Here is a 22745-nt window from a genome sequence, read left to right on the forward strand (position 1 = left end):
GAATAAAATATAACTAGGTAGTTTAAATATGTTACAGTTTTGCAAAGTTGTATACTGAATTCTTATTGCAATACTTAATCCGTACCAAATATATTGTCTTAGATTATAGTATTAATTCTCAAGCTATTATCATATCACAAAAATAAAATCTACTCACTGGAGGAATAACTTGATATTAAATAAAACAGAAAAAATATAAATATATTAATTTATGCTCCAACGGTAACTATTTGCACATTTGGGACCAAAATTGTTCGTTTTGGTTTAATACTAAAATTGAACAATTTGTTTGTGTAATCTATCCCACTGTTATAGAACAATAGGGAATAAAACTATTGTAAGGAATGAAAAAAAAACTCTTGGTTCTAAGGCCTCCCAACTTTATTCAACATGTATTCTACAAGAAGTGAGTTTTAATCTTGTCTAAATTCCACGAACTTGTAAGATACAAATAGTGTTCTACAAATAAAAATTGACAATAGAACTTCACACTTTTGGCTCAAACGAAGTCCAAGAATTATGTTAGGTTGACTTGTCCCGAAGAATTCCTATCCCGATTGGATTTTTAATTTATTCAACCTAGTACGGGATTTTTAATACAACGGTTAAGGCATTTAGAATCCAACTCCATGTGTTTGACTGACCTTATCTCACATCTGCCTTAGAATGCGACCATGATGACTAAAGACAGTTAACACACTATTCCAGGGTGTCCTATACATTTCCAAGTAGCATCTTGTTATATACTCTCAGTTAACAAAATGTTACCTGTGTAACAGTGATAGTAAAAATAAATATTTGTTTACACAAACGTAACACTATAGGTTCTTAAAGTCCGGACTACTGAATAAGACAGTGGTCATTTGACTTCAACAACAATCTGGAACCCAGCGTAATCATTTGCTATGGAAAATGTGAACCAGTTCTAATTTTTATGTTTTACGTGCTAAATACAACCGAAAACTGAATTAAATTATTAGTTTCCGTAGCAACAATTTACTTCAAATTTTATAACTCCTCAAAAGCACATTGAGTCTATTGAACTCTAATTGAAATTTAAATTTGAGAATGGAATGGACGATTCAAAAATTTCGCGTAAAGAATTTGGTATGTGCAAACTAATGCTTTGCTGCTTCACTATTCTCCGTAAGTGTTTTGATTGTTGCTTTATCTAGGTTATACTTTACTAGGCCATAAAAGATATGATACTTTAGTTAAACTATGTAATTACAGTATTTAGTATAATTATTACGCAAAGAAGCTGCTATTTGTCTCTTATTAAAACATTTACTTCATAGAGAAAACAAACAGGCTCGTAATACAGTATAAACATAAAAGAATATTAAAATACACTATTATTAATATTTTCATAGAATCCATAAGTTGTAAACATTTTCTTGCAACCTTTCCTTGTTCATGTTTGATAGTATACATTTATTTAATTCCTATATATTATAAATTAATGTCACAATCAACAATTAAAGAGTCTAAGCAGAAACAATTTCTTTGAATAGTAACGAAATAGTACTAAAGTGGTTTACAGGGTGTATACCATGAGCGCCAATGGTCACAGTTTCAATTCAGATCCTTGATGGCTGACCCAATCGATATAGCAAAGTGCGCCGATGGTCACAGTTTCAATTCAGGTCCTTTATGGCTGACCCAACCGATATAGCAAAGTGCGCCGATGGTCACAGTTTCAATGCAGGTCCTTTATGGTTGACCCAACCGATATAGGAAAGTGCGCCGATGGTCACAGTTTCAATTCAGGTCCTTTATGGCTGACCCAACCGATATAGAAAGTGCACCGATTATTGTAACTGTTTAAACCAAGGAGCAATTCTGTGTGCTTTAAGCGACATGCCTTAACATGTAATTTAAGTTGATCAAAGGCTTGCCCTGCTTTTAATATTTAGCAAGCAAGACATTTACTCTAACTCGGAAATAAAATCCTAAATATACGACCAAAATCCAAATTAAACCTATATTTACTCTAATCACAATTTGAATAGAGTTACTAAAATATTACTGTTTCTTTTAAAACGACAACTTTGCCATTCGAAAATTAATTAATTTATATCATAATACATAACTAATTCGATACCTGCAGTATATTATCAATATATTACATAGTTGCTTAGTATATAAGATACGATTTCCCACTACATTTGTTTACCTGAGGAAAACCAAAGCAAATTTGAAATGAATTAAAGCGGTGGGACCCAGATCAGTATAGTTTTAGACGAGCTCTGGAGTGAATCATAAAAAACAAACTATCGCGCGATTATAGCTCAGGGCTGGAATGTCGAGACTGTACATAGTAGTGTCTTCAAACTAAATTAATTAACATTAAATAGAAAATGAGATACTTATGTTAACAATATAGACGGTAATTGAAATCCTCATAGTACTATTTCAGTTGAAGTGCAACTTAAATATAAATAATAATGGAATTTGTGCGTTTATTTAAAATAGAAATGTGATTTTACTACACGACGTCATTAATTAGGTGGATTATTTGTGGATTTAATAGAGTTATACACTTATAACAGTCTTAATATTGGAAGAAACTTAATACTGTTAACTCTAGAGTTATAAACAAACAAATTTATTGCGATTTATTTAATACTTGCTTGTGAGACAGAATAGACGGGCCTCTATGTAAATTAAAATATAGTTGGTAGCAAAAAGGTCGGGTTGAAAAGTGGCCATCGGCGCATATTGACTACTCCCGGTTGAGCGGACTGTTGCAGCCACTTATCTGGTGTACCATTTAGATCCTCAGCCACTTATCTGGTGTACCATGTAGATCATCAGCCACTTATCTGGTGTACCATGTAGATCCTCAGCCACTTATCTGGTGTACCATGTAGATCGGCAACTTGTAACACAATAGACATAATAACTTATAGTACTTTCAGACTTCTTCTCTACTACATCCTGTTCAAGAAACAATTTCGTATTCTTAACGTATAGAGAGACATCACCCAATATGAATTTTGAGTTAACTATTTGAAACCTGCTTCACGAACATAAAACATTCTCTCAATTATTTAAAAGACTGAATAACTTTATTATAATGTTGATTGGAAACTGCTAAAACCTAAGGGTAAAAAAGATGAGGATTCATTTTGAAAATCGATATATTACAAAAGAAGAGAAAACTCTTACTAGAGAAAAATTTAAACAGAAGAGAAGTTAGAAGCTAAAAGGTGAAGACGGTTTAAAGTTAGAGCTTTACAGTTTCTCCCCTAAATATTTCGAAAACTACAAATATTTATTCTAAATTTAGTGCAAAACCACAGTATTACATAAAATATTATAAAATTACATACGAAAAACGTCATATGCATATTTTTGGTAGAACTAATATTATTCATGATAAATGCAGAAAACTCATCGTCCATTCGCTAAATATGATTATTAAAGCCTCGCGAATTTCACACTATTAGAATTTAATACATTACTCACATTTTCAATGACTAATTTAGATAGCCCAGTTTTGAAACCTGCTACATTAGTACCTTAATGGGTCCTAAAAAATATTTTAAAATCCTCCGGTTAGAGGGTGTGATCGAAGTAGGGGAGGGGAGTTCAAAAGTACAGTAGGGTACAGCAGATATTACAGCTTTTCACGAATATTTCAAAAAATATTAAGTTTAGCGTAAAATCTGTTCTGTACAAAATAAAATAATATTGTATCCAAACATGGATCGTTGTTTTCGTACCATCTATATGTGAAGAATTATTAAAGATTAAATGTAAAAAAATGTAAACATCTTTGTATTTTAATTTGTCTATTTCTATTGGTTTAAAACTATAATAGGGCACTAAAGAGATTACAAAAAAAGATTTTCGGGTAACAAAATCTGTATTTTTGTCATATTCTACATTCGGGTTTGATCTATAAGATGCTATAACTGATACACGCATTCTCACATCAGCTAAGTTAAAATATAGATCATCCCGCTTGTTCGGCAACCACAATTTTCTTTGCATGATTTAGTACATTAAAATTGAAAATTATATATATATATATATAAAAATAATAAAAATTTTGTGTTCAACACAGTGTCAGGAGCTGGAGCTGCCAGAGTGGTAATAATTCCTTTTAGTTCCTCCAGCTCCTCTTCCGGGGGGGGGACTCCTGTACCTGGTAACAGGATAACGGGACTGTAGTGCTGCTTTGGTGTTTCTTTGGTTGGTAGAAAGAAAAACCAGTGAGGCTTAAAATCGGTGGTTGACTTCAAGAAAGCCGGTTACCTAAATTTGTTGATATCTGTCTGATTAGATGGGACGTGGGTATTCATCTAGACACATTCTGTTCCCTCTGCCTTTTCTGTTGTGTCGTGAGTAGTATTTGGCTGAATAGCAACTATCTAATTGATTGCAGTTTGCTGATCGTATAGCTTGATAATGCCTAGCCCTTCCTGTTAGTACCTGAAAATATTCACAAAGAGAACTGAAGAAAGAAAATTATATTAATCTAGCTAGGAAACAAATGTGTTTCAAATGGTCCTCCTCCTGGAGAAACACCTAAATGAAATATTTTTCTCCTGAGGTCTTCAAACCATCAAAAGTAAATAAACATGTTTTCCAATAACAGTAACTAAAGCTTTCTCGGTCGCACATTGTTCAATTTTAGACGCCATGCTGGCAAAGGCCTGGGTTCCAATATTTTGATTTTCCAAATTTTGAGTTCTGAATCAATCGGGACTTGTTAACATCAGTACAATTGCAAATAAACAATATACGTTCTTTTTAGTTACTATGAAGACTTTACAGCCGATAATGATGCAAAAATTGCAATTTTTTATGAACTGTTTAGAATACTTAAGTAGGATTTAATACCGCATTTATTTGATGACATGTAACTTTTATGACTGTCAACAGTTTTATATTTAACAAGTAGTTTATAGAATAAATAAAATTCATGAAAATATACTCTAGGAAGTGATTAATTACAGGCCACAGCTGGGAGTGTTCCCGGAAGTGGCAGGTCAATGGTTCAGGCACGAGTATTATTAATGATAGTGGTCGGTTCTTGTGGTCAACAAGTGGCACGGCTTTTGCTCTGCTGCAAGAAACAGAATGAAATTACGTGTTCGTTCCTTAACGACCTGCACAGTATGATTCTAGTAAACACATTCAAAATGTGATTTAACGGTCCTAACGTGGTAATAAATAGAGCTAACAGAATTGTGCCAACAAAGTTGTTAAGGGATTATACTGAATTTAGCAACTCCTTTTGTAATTATTGTAAATATATTCTCGAATATATAACACAAACTTTCTCCATATTTATATGTTAGACGGTATATTGTATCTAATAAGTGGAGTTCTAAATCTCAGTCAAAGTGTACAGCTGGAACACGTTCGCTATAGACTAGACGTAGATTTGCAGATTTGTAGTATGGAAAATTTTTGGGTTCAAAAGTTTCAATACTGATCTTATGTGCAATTTCAATAATGGCTTTGTTTTATTGTAACTGTATCAGATGAAGCTACAAAACTTCACACACCATGATTACTGTACATAAACACTTGTTATAATATATATTCAGTGTCCTATTATTCTATGGGAAAGGTCTACGAGGAGTCATAGAAAAATTTAAGCATGGTTTGATATGCATCACTTTAAGGGCTAGTCAAGCTAAGAAGTATGCCGCAAACCGCACTTCAAAATCTTTACAAAATGGTGGAAAAGTTGTTGCTTTAATTAGTTTAATTTCACATTAACAATTTATAGAGGTTAGTAGCAATAGCAAGACAAAACACTACGGACTAGCATTAATCACAACGTTAAATGAGACAAGTAAAAGTTTTTCTTAACATACTTAATTGTGTGTAGTTCAAGAATTACTGCACTTTGACCAAATACTCTTTTTATTTAAAGAGGATATTTATTTGATATTCTCGATTCAATTGTATAACTAACTACTCACTATAAGCAATCACTTATTGCAATCTTCTTTCAGTACAACCCGTCATGTTTAGGTAAGCATTTTATTTATTTCAACGCTCGCTTAAAGTCTTGTGTTTTATTTTAAGTTTTAACTTATCAACAATCGTTTCACATACTATAAACAAAACAAACTTTAACGTAAACTAACATACCTTTCTACTATACAGTTTAATAATAAGGATAAATATAACAACATTAAGACACTCAACATTAGTGTACAACAGATTGTAAAAATAAGTTGTAAGTAGAAAAAAAGAAAGGAACAGTTTAGAGCTCCAGACCATCGTTGAGGGAGCTATTTAACAACTGAACAGATTTATGTGAGGTCCGAGACTTTCAACTTCAACCACATTACATTCCCTTAAATTACACTGTCTGCAGAGGTTTTACTCGCTCGTTTCCTGTATACAAAACGTGCGTTTTCCTAAAGTGGTACAAATAACTATAGATTTTATTGCCACGAATTTTAAATCAATCTGTTCTCGAGGCATATAACACAAAAAAAATATAATCTTATTTTCAAACCAACTGAGACAGTTTACGAGCGGGTTATCACATTTGTTGTACAATAGTCAAAAATATAATAACTAAGGGCTTTTGAAAGTGTAGAATGTTTTTAGAGTGCGGAAAGTTTCAAAACTTTATTTTAAACTTGCCGCAAATTAAATGTAAAAAATAGTTGTGCATAGTCATTATTCTGCAAAGCAAATCACTTACAAGTTGTGAATTTCAAATACAATAAATAAAAATTACCAGGCGGGGTTTTGAGAAGTGAAATACAAAATAAATTGTTTAAATAAGACCCAAATACGACCAGTGATCTTTTATCTACCATGTCAAAAATTCTTTGGAACTCACCGTTTTACTAAATCATTGAGAATAATTCCCTATCCAAATAATTTTTGTCTATTAAATTTTAATATAAACGAATAACTACTTCTTGGTGCAAATGTTCGTTACTTTTCGAACATGCCTCGTACTTTAGGAAACGAATGGTTTCAGTTTTCTTTTGAATTGTTTGTCAATGGTTTATAATCTAATATATCCTGAGAGATTGTTGTGTAATATGACTTTTGCTTGTGATGCAATCATTTTGTTGCAATGACATCTTCAAATGATTTACATTTATAATATGAATGCAATATTTTCTACAGCCTATCAACAAAGCAAGCTCAGAAGCTATAATTCTTGAAACGCAGACCTACGTAACTCTCAAAATAGTTCATTAAATATTTCGTATGACTATTTTTAAGACAAATGGTCTCTGAAACTCATTTAAATTACATCCCTATTTACATTACTCATGAACATCCCCAAATAACAACACCGTACGACTGAGGATATAAAAGACCGTAATGGGACAATTTTAACACAGTTGTGCAATATTTACTTAGAATTCTCAATGTATATAACCCAGAAGAAACATTTGAGAAGGCATTGTTCATGTGTTTTTTAAAATTTAATTTTTTATCAATAAATTTTAATTTAATTTTTTCCAATACATTCGTAAAAATGTTTTAGAATTTCCTTCCTAAATTGAGGTTAAATCAAACATAGTGTGTCAAACAAATTTGTGTTTCTGTCCTGAACAAGAACATGGCAACTATAAAGGTGACTAGAAATTAGATTTTGGTATATTATATTTTAAAGAAATATTCAAGAAATATTGTGCACATGAATTTAAGTCCAAAATTGTTTTCAGTTCTAAATCATTTTTGGAGTTAGCTTGTGAGTTTTCATAGAATAATGTAGAAAATTTACATCATTAATGCTGCATTTAAAGATTTTACTTCTTCAGTTTGTCTCTTAAGTGATTCTTTAGTAATTTCAACATGTTTTCAGTTACAGATGATGCTTTTTTCCTATTCGTACTTTTTATTTTGACTTGTAGAGGTTGTAAGGGGATTCCATTTACTCTTAAATCTCATACATTATTTGCTATTGTTTTTTCCAGAATTTTGATTCTCTTTCTATAATTGGTCTTGTCTTTCACAATTAGTTCATTGAACTTATGGATCAAATTTTCCTTATCTATATGTTTATTTTTAAATGGGAAATATCCAGACTTTTGTTGTTTTTAAATAGTACAATTTGCTTTGAAAGTGCTATCGTACATTCATGAAACTGTACTTGTCATATTTTACATTATAATTGGACCAATTTTTCTACGATATTAACAAAAGCTTGGCTCATTATGTTCAGTCTCATCAAATGTAAGTTAAATATATAAAATATTAAAAACCCTTTTCTCATTATTTATTATGATAATAATATAATATTCCAAGCTTTATTGAGAGATTGTCTCTAAAACAAAATGTTTTGTTTACTGCTTGTTGTTTTACCGCTGTAATCACTTTACGGCATATCTGTTTGTAAAAGCAAGCGTTTTAAACGTTGATCATAGGACTGTTTAACTCTTTGGTACATTTTACATCAAGGTTTTCCTTAATAATATAAATCAAGTCTTTAATAATCAATCCATTAATTCCTTTAACAATGTTTCTAACCGGATAAGTTTGGTAGGGGCAGCATTTATTAACGTGTTGTAATAAACGAATCCTGGAACCATTGTACATTACTTTGATATTTCCAGAACTTCCTAGAAACCCCAATAGTATTGCTGAAAGGCATAGTTTAATTTTAGTATATATTTTTATGTAGTTTTCGTCAAATTATTATCTTTATATACCAAATGTTCTACACCAATTGTCAACGAAAATTTATTATTATGATCAGATCAAGTTGTTTTATTTATATAAATAAATTCATTAATTGCTTTAATATTTAATATAACATTTTCAATGGAAGTTGACGTGATTGTAACACGCGTGGGTGATTAACAGCTGATATGTTCACTTCTAAGACGTTTATAGTAAAGGTATAAATTATAATATGTATGACATTATAATAACAGATTATTTGGTAGATAATGTTCATAGATCTAGATTTTTTAATCTATTGATGACTTTAGTTAGATGTTCACAGGGTAATTTAATTTTAGAGGCACTTTTATCGACAAAATTGACACTGAAATTCACCATGCCAGGATAGTGTCTACCTTCGTTAAGCCAACTGTTGTATCAGATCATTACCCAATAATTTACAGACAATATTACAAGGCAAGGATAGTATTCATGAAAGATCCCTCAAATAATTAAAAATATTGATACTACGAGTTATGTTCTGTATTTTTTAGCATTGCTGAATAAGATTATCCGGTTTACTCTATATGCCCTAGGTACATGTAAATAACAATTGTGAATATTTTTTAGATGTTTTTAAACATCGTAGATAAAATGTGAATATTTATTTTAACTCCAGTTCGCCTGCCTCTTAGTGTAGCCTCTGTAATAAGAAGCGGTCACATGCTTGACTCCTAGAATTTTGAGTCATGTTCGACTGAAGATATTAAAAAAGTCGGCCACGTAGAAGTTCAAAACTAGATCGTTTCATTTAGTCGTTATGAATTTCTCTGTCTCTGAAGTTCAGTGCCTGAGACAACATCGTCTCTTCGTCTTGGTCAATAATTACAATGTCTCTACATAGAACAAAATGGCCACCAAAACTTCGCCAGCTGAGCAGAGCGTAGTTGACATTAACAAGCAGGCTAAATTTTGCTTAAATCAGCAATGCGGGTATCAGCGCCAATTACATTTACTTCTTCCATTCCTTTGCCCTTTCTGTTCCTTTTTCGATGCTGCAGATATTTTTACTTAATTTAAAAAGATTATATAACACAAAACGCTGACTTAATTCACAACATTGGGATGGAAACAATGATGTTGAGGAATGAAACTGTTTGAAAGCCTATCCCATTCCTCTTAGGTAGCCTATTCCATCATTCTTAAGTGGCCAATCTCATCACTCTTAGGTGGCCTATCCCATCCCTCTTAGGTGTTCTATCCCATCCCTCTCATGTGGCCTATCCCATCTTTCTTAGGTGGATTATTTGATGATCTTGTGACGATGTAAATGGATATCACCATAATGATTTCCATTGGAAGTCACTTGATCTGTCCACCAATTTCCTGCATTAGATAAGAGCTTATAAATATTTCAGAAAACATTCCTTCGAAATAATATTGTTAATCAAATTATGTTGTTAATTAAAACTCGTTTTATAATCACTGATTTTACTAAATTGGTAATCTGTATATTTTTATTTTATTTTATGTAATAGTTCTTTAATACTTAACTTGATTTATTTATAGGACTCTCTTACATACAGTTTGACCTTCACTGCGGCTCTATGAGTGAGACTCACTATACTATTCTGCGCAGTAAAGCGACAACAAACTGTTCAATAACTGGCTAGATATAGTGCAGTTAGTTAATTTATTATGTCTCAATTATAATCAGTTCATACCGGTCTTCTATCAATAAAAAGTCAGTGCCATCGTAATCATCATCTATGTAGCCTTCCATCCTGTTAAGTTAATACGGAAATATGATAGGCATTGATAACATATTTTTTTAAATATACCATAAATCAATAGTATTTTAAGTTATCTATGAATGGGGATTAATATATAACATGTATCAATTTTTGTGTTCTAATAACAATTAAATAGTATTCATACTAATTAAAAATGCCTGTTTGAAGTTCAAACAATACATTAGAAATTTATTTATGTTGAACGTGTCTTTTTATACAATTTACAAATCAAAACTTATCTTACTATGGTTGTGTGGGCCAAATGTAATTAGAAGTATTAGATATCTGCTTATTGTTTTTTATTAAATAATAACATTTTGTGTAGGTTTAATATTTGGTATAAGTTATATTAATTTCAAATGCTACTGTTATTTTTATTGTGTAAATCTATATAGGAAAAATTATTAATAAATAGGTTAATTATATTAATTTCATAAAACTCAGTAAATAATATCATAAATCAATCTCCAAAAATAAAATAACCATCTAAAACCCTAGTTTGTACGAAACATGGTTAATAATTTGTTAATATTAATGATGTAAAAATGGTGTAAACTTTATACAATTCAATTTACTTTACACTACAACCTTTGCAATTACAGATGCAGTAGGCTGTTTCAATAGCTACAAAATGACTCATGGACAGCGACCGGAGTTGGGCCTCAAGCATAAGGGAATCTACTATGGCTACCCGACTTCTATTATACAGCATTCTTATTTGGTATGTATGAGAGCATAATTACATTTTGTTTAATTTGATGGGATGAAATATCTTTGTTTATTCGGCGTCTCTGAAAGAGAATAATAGCAATGATTTTTTTTAACTAGGAGTAACTAACATTCATCCTGTTAGCAATGAAACTTACAGGCTACAGAAACTCTTCTTTTTAGTCAGGAACAATAAACATTTCAGGCGTCTAGAACTTGTAGTAGAAAGCTTGAGTTCATATTTATAATGTGAAGACTCCAAATTAAGTCAAAGACTCGAAAAGTCCTGTGAGACCTCCATCCCTGAGAGTCCCAGTGAAAGTATATATTTTGCACCCACAATGGAACATCATATGTAGGATGTGACATAGTTTCTTACCTACATACAACATAGATATGATATGTCGGATGAGACATAGTGTCTGAACTACACACGACATAGATATGTCGGATGAGACATAGTGTCTGAACTACATACAACATAGATATGATATGTCGGATGAGACATAGTGTCTGAACTACATACAACATAGATATGATATGTCGGATGAGACATAGTGTCTGAACTACATACAACATAGATATGATATGTCGGATGAAGGCATAGTGTCTGAACTACATACAACATAGATATGATATGTCGGATGAGACATAGTGTCTGAACTACATACAACATAGATATGATATGTCGGATGAGACATAGTTTCTGAACTACATACAACATAGATATGATATGTCGGATGAGACATAGTGTCTGAACTACATACAACATAGATATGATATGTCGGATGAGACATAGTGTCTGAACTACATACAACATAGATATGATATGTCGGATGAGACATAGTGTCTGAACTACATACAACATAGATATGATATGTCGGATGAGGACATAGTGTCTGAACTACATACAACATAGATATGATATGTCGGATGAGACATAGTGTCTGAACTACATACAACATAGATATGATATGTCGGATGACATAGTTTCAGAACATACAACATAGATATGATATGTCGGATGATACATAGTTTCTGAACTACATACAACATAGATATGATATGTCGGATGAGACATAGTGTCTGAACTACATACAACATAGATATGATATGTCGGATGAGACATAGTTTCTGACCTACATACAACATAGATATGATATGTCGGATGAGACATAGTGTCTGAACTACATACAACATAGATATGATATGTCGGATGAGACATAGTTTCTGAACCTACATACAACATAGATATGATATGTCGGATGAGACATAGTGTCTGAACTACATACAACATAGATATGATATGTCGGATGTGACATAGTTTCTCATACAACATTAGTACATTACACACATACAACATAGATATGATATGTCGGATGATACATAGTTTCTGAACCTACATACAACATAGATATGATATGTCGGATGACACATAGTGTCTGACCTACAAACAACATAGATATGATATGTCGGATGATACATAGTTTCAGACCTACATACAACATAGATATGATATGTCGGATGATACATAGTGTCTAAACTAAATACAACATAGATATGATATGTCGGATGATACATAGTTTCTGACCTACAGACAACATAGATATGATATGTCGGATGAGACATAGTGTCTGAACTACATACAACATAGATATGATATGTCGGATGTGACATAGTTTCTGAACCTACATACAACATAGATATGATATGTCGGATGATACATAGTGTCTGAACTACATACAACATAGATATGATATGTCGGATGTGACATAGTGTCTGACTACATACAACATAGATATGATATGTCGGATGATACATAGTGTCTGAACTACATACAACATAGATATGATATGTCGGATGTGACATAGTTTCTGAACCTACATACAACATAGATATGATATGTCGGATGATACATAGTGTCTGAACTACATACAACATAGATATGATATGTCGGATGACACATAGTTTCTGACCTACAAACAACATAGATATGATATGTCGGATGATACATAGTGTCTGAACTACATACAACATAGATATGATATGTCGGATGATACATAGTTTCTGACCTACATACAACATAGATATGATATGTCGGATGATACATAGTGTCTGAACTAAATACAACATAGATATGATGTGTCGGATGTGACATAGTTTCTGACCTACAGACAACATAGATATGATATGTCGGATGATACATAGGAAACATAGATATGTATGATACATAGTTTCTGACCTACAGACAACATAGACATGATATTTCGGATGAAACATAGTGTAACCCTTGCAGCACAATCCCCCATAGTCGAATAGCGCACCTTTAAAACGTGGATAACATTCTCACACTCTTGATCTTGTACATGCGGTGTAAGGATTACACCGTCGTTTTAGCCCTATTAATTTTGACAAATGTGCTTTACTTTTAATGTTTAGCGGTGTGGAGATTTATCACCTGATGAAGGAAACTTTATTCCGACATATATGTATTGGACAACTACAACATTTGGAATTTGTTGTTGAGGTAGAGTAAAATTATAATTTATATTTTATCTTGACGAAGGCGTATCTCACAACTGGTGTAATTTTCATTAATTTCCTACTTCTAAACATATTTATTATTTATATAGTTAAAACACAAAATAAAATGGTAGATACGAGTCATTGGAATGTTATGGTTTACAACAAAATGTGGCAAATTTCATATTATCCTTCAAAATTAACCATAGTCAATTTAAAATAAATTAAAGCAGGAGCTGTTTTTATTCTATGTAATACAACTAACATTTCCAGGTGAAATTTATGTATTCGTTTATTAATTGTTTTGATGACCCCAAGATTGTGAACAAACATAAAATTGTCTGAAAAAAACTGAAAATGTTGCAGGTGTCCATCCATAGCGACGACTCATTTATTTGCGTCGGAACTATCGTCAGTGCGAGATGGCTTGTCACCCTAGCAGATTGTGAGCCTGAGTAAAGATTTCCGCTTACTACTAGTTTAAATATTGCCTTTGTCTGTACTTCAACCTGAGGTGTAGATTGTTAAAGTAATAGATTGTCCCATGGCAAGAGGCTCATTAGAGGCACTAAAATTATGTTTATAAACTGGCTTATGAACCAGAACAAAGGTCTTATAACACATATCATTTCCCTTAACAATGGATATTGTCACCTTAGGACTCACGACTAGGAGTAGCCAATGTCGCTACTGAAGATCCTAGGTGTAGAAAATGTCACTACTTAAGATCCTAGGTTTATCCAATTTCACTAATGAAAAGTCCTAGGAGTAGACTGTATCATTACTGAAGATCCTAGGTGTAGATTATGTTACTACTGAAGATCCAAGGTGTAGCGAATGTCACTACTTAAGATCCTAGGTGTAGACTATGTCACTACAGAAAGTCCCAGTTGTAGACTATGTAATCAGCCAGAAGAGAGTATTAAAAACATTATTTTGGATTTTGAGAGGCTTGAGGTTTGAAGAAGAACCCTATTTAGCAGATGATACATGACACCCTGCATGACCCTGTACCCTTACATACCACCTCACAGCCAGGTGACGAAATTTTGACATCAGCATTCCGCAGAAACTCTTGGATCCTGTTGAAGATACAGGGGGTAAGGAGACCCTACTAGAGGAACTTGGGATTGACACGTTTGGAACTGAGAAATTTATACCCCACTTTTAATTTAATATAATCTTTGTTTAAGAAATAACTGTATTTCTTTTGGGATCAAAAGGTCAAAGGTTAGTCTGTCCATCTTTACGATATCTTTCATGGGATCCCACCCACGGCTGGGCCAATTCAGTGAATTAATGTTTTAATTATTCTAAGAGGTTGTCTTTATGAAATATGAAAATACTAGGCCAAAACCCATACGGCTTCACCTGTAATTTCTATGCAACTCTCCATGGATTTTATTAAATAACCTCCACTATTTCAGTAGCACTTTTGCACTATATACACTTTAGTAGTGTGATTGGATTCGAAATTAATGATTCAAGAATAATGCTAATTTTGCTCACTCTAGTAAACTCTACGTAGTTTGACGGTTATACCTGTCAGAAGTGCTCAAAAGGTTAAATTAATTTAACGAACGTCTGTGCTGTCGAAAAACAATGTTTACACAAAATAGTTGATTACATTTAACAGACCCTTTCAATTAATATTTCACAAATTTAGATACCAAGATGGGATTATCCCTACTTTAGCCCTGTGGGGCGTAGTCCGAAGGTATTTTATTAATAGTGATATGGCTACATACATATCTGAGGGTCCTAATAACATCCATGTAAAATTTTCAGTATTATCTGTTTAGTAATCACACGTGAAAGCACAACTAACAAACAAAGCCACTTTCGCGTTCATAATATTATTATTAATCATGCTTGTTTCAATTACACAGGTTTCGTATAAAATACTTTTAAAATTAATACCCGTATACTCGTCGTTTCTCTATGGGTTTGGTTTTGAAATATCCCCAATTACTAGACTTTGAATTTTCAAAAATACTGATGCCTACTTTTCTGTGGATTGTAACTATGTTTTTAAATATAAAAAACTAAACTAAACGAAAACCGGTTATTTCTTTTAACTTCTGAGGGAACAAGCATTAATTTCATTTCAGGTTAATTAATCTAGAACTTTCGTCAAGACAAACTAGATAATACTAGATCAATTATAGTTCCAAGTTGTTTGTTTAAATTTATGTCTTAAATGCTTTTTCAGAGTTGGAATGTATATTAGGGCCGGGAGCAGCAGCAGCATGTCGGGGGGCTTTGTGTTCCAAGTGGACAGTGTCACACTTCACCCCAACTACGTCAGCTACACGTACGACTACAACTACGCTTGTGTTCGGATCAACGGAACCTTCCAATGGTCAGAGAGAGTGAACCCTCTTAATCTGCCGAAGTTGCCACCCGCGGTCAACACGATACTGAGTGTTGCCGGATGGGCTTATAGTGTAAGCTTTTATGACGTCTCCTTTAATTGGTTACTATGTGATTACCTTATTGCTACTAATATTTCTAATGTTACTCACAATTGTCACAATGGTCACAGGCTATCGGCGATGTGAGCAGTCTGGATTACGAGCTGCCATTGATGGAGGGCAGTCTGAAGTGGATATCCAGGAAGAATTGCAGAGCTGGATGGGAGGCGTATGGTATCCCTGAATGGACCAATCGAATGGCTTGCGTGTTAGACAAGAGTAAAACTTCCTTTTGTAACGTAAGTGTATAAAATAATATAATTTTTCTTAATATATTTTGTTGCTCTGTTGCAGCGGAACCAACACGTACATTCTGTTATCGAATACCTAGGTGTAAATGTTTTTTTGTGATAATTATTCAAAACTGTTTATGAGTCGTTTACTATTTGTTTCAAAATTCTCTACGTGTTTGTGTTAAGTGTGTTCGTTTTTTCTCATAATTTATATTTTGATACCCCCTGAAGATGTACGATTATGACGAAACTGCCGTAATGAAGTAACCACACAAAGGAACTGTGAAGGACCAAAAAATTTAAATATTAACAAACATTTTATACCACCTATATTAGTGGATCTTTCTTAATATGTGACAAACTAACTTCTGGAATGTATTTCAAAGAGGTGATGCTTATTATTGACTTGTCTCTTACCAGTAACAAATCCTCTCAAAGTTACATCTGCCCAAACTTTAAAACTATTAATATTGTAAATCATAAGCACGGCATTTCACGTATCTTAATTAAAAAGATACCTCAATTGGTATATATATATATATATATATATATATATATATATATATATATATATATATATATATGAGGATGATATATGATCCATTAATTTATACTTACTCAGAGAGCCTTCTTGATCTTGTAAACGTACAAAAAGCTCTCTTACCTACAATCACATGGAAACAATTTCAATATAAAGTAAAAAAAACAAGTTTTATACCAAGATAATACTTTTTTTACTTAAGAGAAATGGTGAAATTTCTAAATTCTTAAAGATTACCTGAATAATTTATTTATTTATAATAATTTATTTATAATTATTAATAATTTATTCGAATTTCTACGAGTCCGGACTGTAGGAGTGCGGTTTTTGTAAGATTTTGGGGTAAGAAATTGTTTAAGAAAATACAAAGCAGTCTTCTGTAAAATATTCAAAACAAATCGTAGCCAATTTCCAAAATATAATGGTCTAATTAAAAACTTCCTTATATTACACAACGCGATAAGGTAGAGTATTATTCACGTGCACCAAAATTAAAATAATAATCTTAATCTGCACAAAAATATCATCAGTAATAATAAACATAAAGGTTCGCCACGGCTAACAATTTGACAGTGCGGTAAGTCTATCACGCGCCTGCATCTAATCAGCTGCAACCCAGCAGTGCATGGGCAACGGTATGTCTAGATCTCTTCCGTCATTGTAAGCAAAACATATTTTCCTGAGCCGTTATTATTGACTAGTACAAAAATAAAAATTGGAGGCTCAAAATGGTACAACATTGGTACAAACATATGGTGTAGTTTATTTACAACAAATTTTTATTTTCAAAACGTAGACCTGTGAGCCGACTTTAAAATGGTTAATACATTTTTTCAGTAATTGGTACAAAAAGGTAAAAAAGGCAAAATTATGATATAACTTTTAGAAAGATTCGTGATGGTCGGCTCACAGTTCTATAAAGCTGTTTTTTGTTGCTTACAATAATAATTAATCTCAAATATTGATATACTGTATACTGTAACGCAATTGCATGTTGATGACTTTCTTGTAAATGGCGATCATTCTGATGAATGTAGGACATCTTTTATAAAATACTATTGATGAATATAAAAAAAAAAAAAATGTCCTGTACAACATTTTTGAAGCTTTAACATTACTATAGCACTGGCAATGGAAGAATTTCCTTCGAATTATCAGATTGTCCAAAACCAAAAATAATCATACCTTAATCATCATCGTACATACACGTAGGTATGTCATAATGTCTTTTCCATAACAATAATGGAAAATATAAATATAAATGAGGCAATCGACATCCTAATCGGTTTGAATAATTTTTTACTCTTCCTTAGACAGCGGGATAATGCTCTCACAATTAAATTAAGTAATGCCAACACTATATTCAATAAAATACGTCATATAATTACTCCTATTTACCACAATAAATTCGTTAAACTTCTACTTATACATGTGACATTAAATGTTGTTTGATGTCTAGGGAGAGTGGGGCGACTCTGTAGTGAAGGATTACGAGTTCCATGGCATGCTCGCTGCTGGCTCAGGAACATGCTCCTTCTCCGACGTTCCGGTTATGGTGGTTACCATCGCTCCTGTTTCCAAATGGATACAAAATGTGGTTGGGAAACTCGATGTGGAACCAATCTCCGACATGTGAACGAATGTTTTTGTGTAAATGTTTGTAATACTTCATAAATAACTGACTACATCATATGTTCTATTTATTTTTTATATGTTTTATGGATATCTTCATGAATACATGGTGATACCACATCAGATAGTTCTGGCCTGAGCCCCAAACACTGCGCTAATATCCTGATGCCTGTCATTCTTACAAATATTATTTAATTTCGATTCTGGAAACTACGTTATACTTGTACGATACCTTTTGGGCATAATTTAAATAACAACTCAATCTAAGACATATGAACGCATGTGATATAAATGAAGTACATAATATCAAACAAGATCGAGTAATAAAAAGTACTTGTTCCGCCGGTACTTAAACTCGGATGGGCAAGCATGTTACTGCCACTACACCAAAAAGCTCTCTATATTTAAAACTTAATTTATTTTGTTTGTGGCAGTTTCTGTCACACATGTGTTTAAATAACTATACTAAAATTTGACGGAAGACCAAATAGGCTACCTATCAAAACCACTCTTCCTATTCATTAAATTTGTAATTAATAAAAGATGTAAAACCAATGAACTTAACTGATTGGGAAACTATACATGAACAGAAATAAAAAAACTCATAAGCGATGAAGAAGGCCCTATTGAAAATTATGTTTCTCCATTGACAACATAAATTATTAACTACTCTATCGCAGATACAAGTTATATGCTGTGAAATAGAATAATATTTCTTGGTAGTACAGCTTTTGTAACAGTTTTTGGATTGTACATGTAGAATATGCAACGGCGTGGTTTATTTATTGCATGGATGGCATATATGATTAAAAATTTTGATTGTTGTAGTTATTTTTAAATTATAATTAGGATGAACTAAAAAAAACTAAATAAATTTTGAAATATAGTTGGCTTTAAAAATAATTCTAAGATGTCTATTTAAAAATTCCTTTATTTTTGGAGATAAATCCAAAATTTTGTAGGCGGTCTTCATAAATGCATTTATTTTTTGTAATCCAGGACGATACTTAGTTATAAATTTTGCATATTTTCAACTATATTTAAAACATGGTTTTTGTTTTTGGATTCAGCCACTTAACTATATAATAAATTTGTCGGATATAGTTAGGTATTTTATATATATATATATATATATATATATATATATATATATATATAATCAAACTTATGACCATGATTTTAACCTTAAATAATTTTAAATTTCAAGACCAAAATTACCTTCAAACAAAAGGAACTGCTATGGGCATACGGATGGCTCCTTCTTATGCCAATCTTTTTATGGGACTATTGGAAAAGAATTTTTTAACCAGTCAAAATTATAAACCTCTAATTTGGTTCAGGTACATAGATGATATTTTTATAATATGGCAGCATGGTATCAAAGAACTTAAGGACTTTTTTTTAACCTCAATAAATTTAGCATTTTAAAATTTACATGGTCTATCTCACCAGATTCAGTAACATTCATGGATACTGATGTATTTATTGAAAATCACAATTTGAAAACAAAAATTCATGTCAAGGACAGTAACAAAATGCAATATTTGCATTTCACCAGCTGCCATCCAGTTCACATTAAAAAATCTATACCCAAGAGTTTATCAATAAGAGCAAAAAATCTTTGTAGCAATCAATCTGACTTCCATAACTTCATAAACAGACTGTCCCATGTACTTTTTGAAAGGGGGTATCCAAAAAATCTTGTTGATAGACAAATCAGAGCACCTAAAAATATTTCCAGTGCTATTAATCCTAATGATCCTAAATTTATCACCCAATATTTTCCTGGCCTTCATAAAATCAACAAAATTCTAAAGGTTTCTTTTCCTATTTTGGAATCTTCCCCTGAAACTAGAAATTTATTTTCTAAGCCCCCCAAAGTAATTTTTTTAAAACCTCCAAATTTACAAAACATTCTCTCTAGACCGAAATTAAAGTATGAAGGCAATACAAAAAGTAATAACATCAAATGTAACGTGTGCAATCCTTGTAACAAGCCAAGATGCGGCATTTGTAAGATGTTAATAAATTCTAAATCGTTTAAAAGTAGCACAACTGAAAAAGAATATCCTATTAAAGGTAACATTGATTGCACTACAAAAAACATAATTTATCAACTAACCTGTAAATTCTGTTCCAAAGACTATATTGGAAAAACCATCACTCCATTAAGAGTGAGAATGACCAATCATCGATTTGATGTTGTTCATCAAAATTATGAGAGACCATTATCTGCTCATGCGATTCAACACAATCAAAATAAATTAGAAAATTGCTTCAGCCTAAAAGGAATTTACCATTTAGAGCCAAACCCCAATCAAAATACCAATCTGATAAATTTAAGAAATGTTGAAATCGCACATCAATTAATTTAAAAATCAAGGCAACCAGATGGGTTGAACCTATGATGATTCTCTTTTCCTTTTTATAACAAAAAACATTTTTAGTTCTATGTAAACATTTACAAATATTCTACACACAGCTGATTGGGATCTTGTTGTTTATGGTATTTATTTGTTAAAATTTTATTTTGGTTATGTCTTTTGGTTTTGGTTTGAGTTCTGTTTATATGTTTTAATTCAGTGTGTTCTGATGAAGGGTTGTGTCAACTCGAAAATTAAACATGAGCACTGAATTTTCGTTTCTGTTTTTGTGTACACCTTAAAGTACTTCAAAGAGTATATATATATATATATATATATATATATATATATATATATATATATATATATATATATATATATATATATATATAATTAATGTGCGTTTAAGTTTCCGGCAAGTTATAAAGTGCTCTAAGTCTTAGATTTATATAAAATGTATTGTAAAATGAGGGAAGATCAATGAAGGGGTATATCTCAGTTGCACGTTCTACACAATATCATTGTTGATGTCTGACTGGATGTATTGCGTCAGTCATCAATTCTTGTTACTGTAATTCTCCGCAGCGCTGGCACATACATCATCGTCGAGAGGAAACCATTATAGCTAGATATTTAGGGCAGGAGTTTAATATTGGAGTTACTCCATTACATCGGCAACCCTTACCTCGCTCTATACAGTATCATTGGATACGTCTGACAGGATGTATTGCGTCAGTCATCAATTCTTGTTACTGTAATTCTCCGCAGCGCTGGCACATACATCATCGTCGAGAGGAAAACTTTATAGCTAGATATTTAGGGCAGGAGTTTAATATTGGAGTCACTCCATTACATCGGCAACCCCTACTTCGCTCTATACAATATCATTGGATATGTCTGACTGGATGTATTGCGTCAGTCATTCAATTTTTGTTACTGTAATTCTCCGCAGCGTTGGCACATATATCATCATCGAGAGGAATCCATTATAGCTAGATATTTAGGGCAGCAGTTTAATTATTGGAGTTATTCCATTACATCGGCAACCCCTACTTCGCTCTATACAATATCATTGGATATGTCTGACTGGATGTATTGCGTCAGTCATCAATTTTTGTTACTGTAATTCTCCGCAGCGTTGGCACATATATCATCATCGAGAGGAATCCATTATAGCTAGATATTTAGGGCAGGAGTTTAATATTGGAGTTATTCATTATATTTGGAGTTAATACATCGGCAACCCTTACTTAAATAATTATTTAAACAACTCAGTTGTTATATTTTTATATTGGTTGTTTTATGTTGAATATGTTGGAAGTATAACTGGTTTGTGAACAGTTACTATTAAAAAGGAAATAAAAAGGAAACGACGTTTCAAGTACTGGAATCTACGATCTTCTTCAGGATTTCTAAAATTAAGATAATGCAAAATGGTTGTGTAAAACTGTCACGTGAAATGGGATAAAGCTAACATCCACAATTTAGTACTCATTTCAAACATAGCAGCAGACAATATCCAATAGCCAATAGTGTAGACAATAGCTAGGAATGTTTGTGATTGCTCGCACTCGCCCTAACCTGGTAATCCTGTGCTTTACTTACGGGTATGTACAGGAGAACTCGATGCCACGTGGTTTAGGATGTCGGACTTGGAATCCGAGTTCAAACCCTGCCTGTCGTCGTTGCACTTTCAATCTATCAGTACTTTTACTGTATCGACTCTGTTTCTTCCGCTGTTTGATAGTATCCTCGCACAGGCCAGTGACCCATGATGAAGGACAGAATAACCGATTCATACTCAAAAACATTACACTTGAACGTGTTACATACGAAATGGAAGTTATAGTTTAAAATTATTTACTTTATGA

The 22745-nt window shown here is 32.3% G+C and overlaps 1 protein-coding gene across 2 annotated transcripts; it reads left to right on the plus strand.

Moving 5' to 3' along the window:
- The first annotated feature begins 1008 nt into the window (after positions 1-1008).
- Positions 1009-18569, plus strand: LOC124354465 (trypsin delta-like). Of its 2 annotated transcripts, XM_046804976.1 has the most exons (6): positions 1009-1146; positions 11003-11121; positions 13998-14086; positions 15844-16078; positions 16177-16344; positions 18339-18569. In XM_046804976.1, exons 1-6 carry the CDS (start codon positions 1074-1076, stop codon positions 18513-18515), a joined length of 861 nt encoding a protein of 286 aa, XP_046660932.1. In that variant the 5' UTR covers positions 1009-1073; the 3' UTR covers positions 18516-18569. The 2 variants fall into 2 exon arrangements, with proteins under 2 accessions (XP_046660932.1, XP_046661005.1); XM_046805049.1 differs by lacking the exon at positions 1009-1146 and having other exon boundaries at positions 13998-14076.
- The last annotated feature ends 4176 nt before the right edge of the window (positions 18570-22745 follow it).

This window comes from Homalodisca vitripennis, chromosome 1 (assembly GCF_021130785.1).
Source record: "Homalodisca vitripennis isolate AUS2020 chromosome 1, UT_GWSS_2.1, whole genome shotgun sequence".
NCBI lineage: Eukaryota > Metazoa > Arthropoda > Insecta > Hemiptera > Cicadellidae > Homalodisca > Homalodisca vitripennis.

Bases quoted from the DNA above. Each gene is read 5' to 3' on its own strand.
- LOC124354465 (XM_046804976.1), top strand. From the start codon at position 1,074: ATGGACGATTCAAAAATTTCGCGTAAAGAATTTGGTATGTGCAAACTA. The intron at 1,147-11,002 runs GTAAGTGTTTTG...TTGCAATTACAG, and splicing joins TTGCTGCTTCACTATTCTCC to ATGCAGTAGGCTGTTTCAAT. The intron at 16,345-18,338 runs GTAAGTGTATAA...TTTGATGTCTAG, and splicing joins GTAAAACTTCCTTTTGTAAC to GGAGAGTGGGGCGACTCTGT.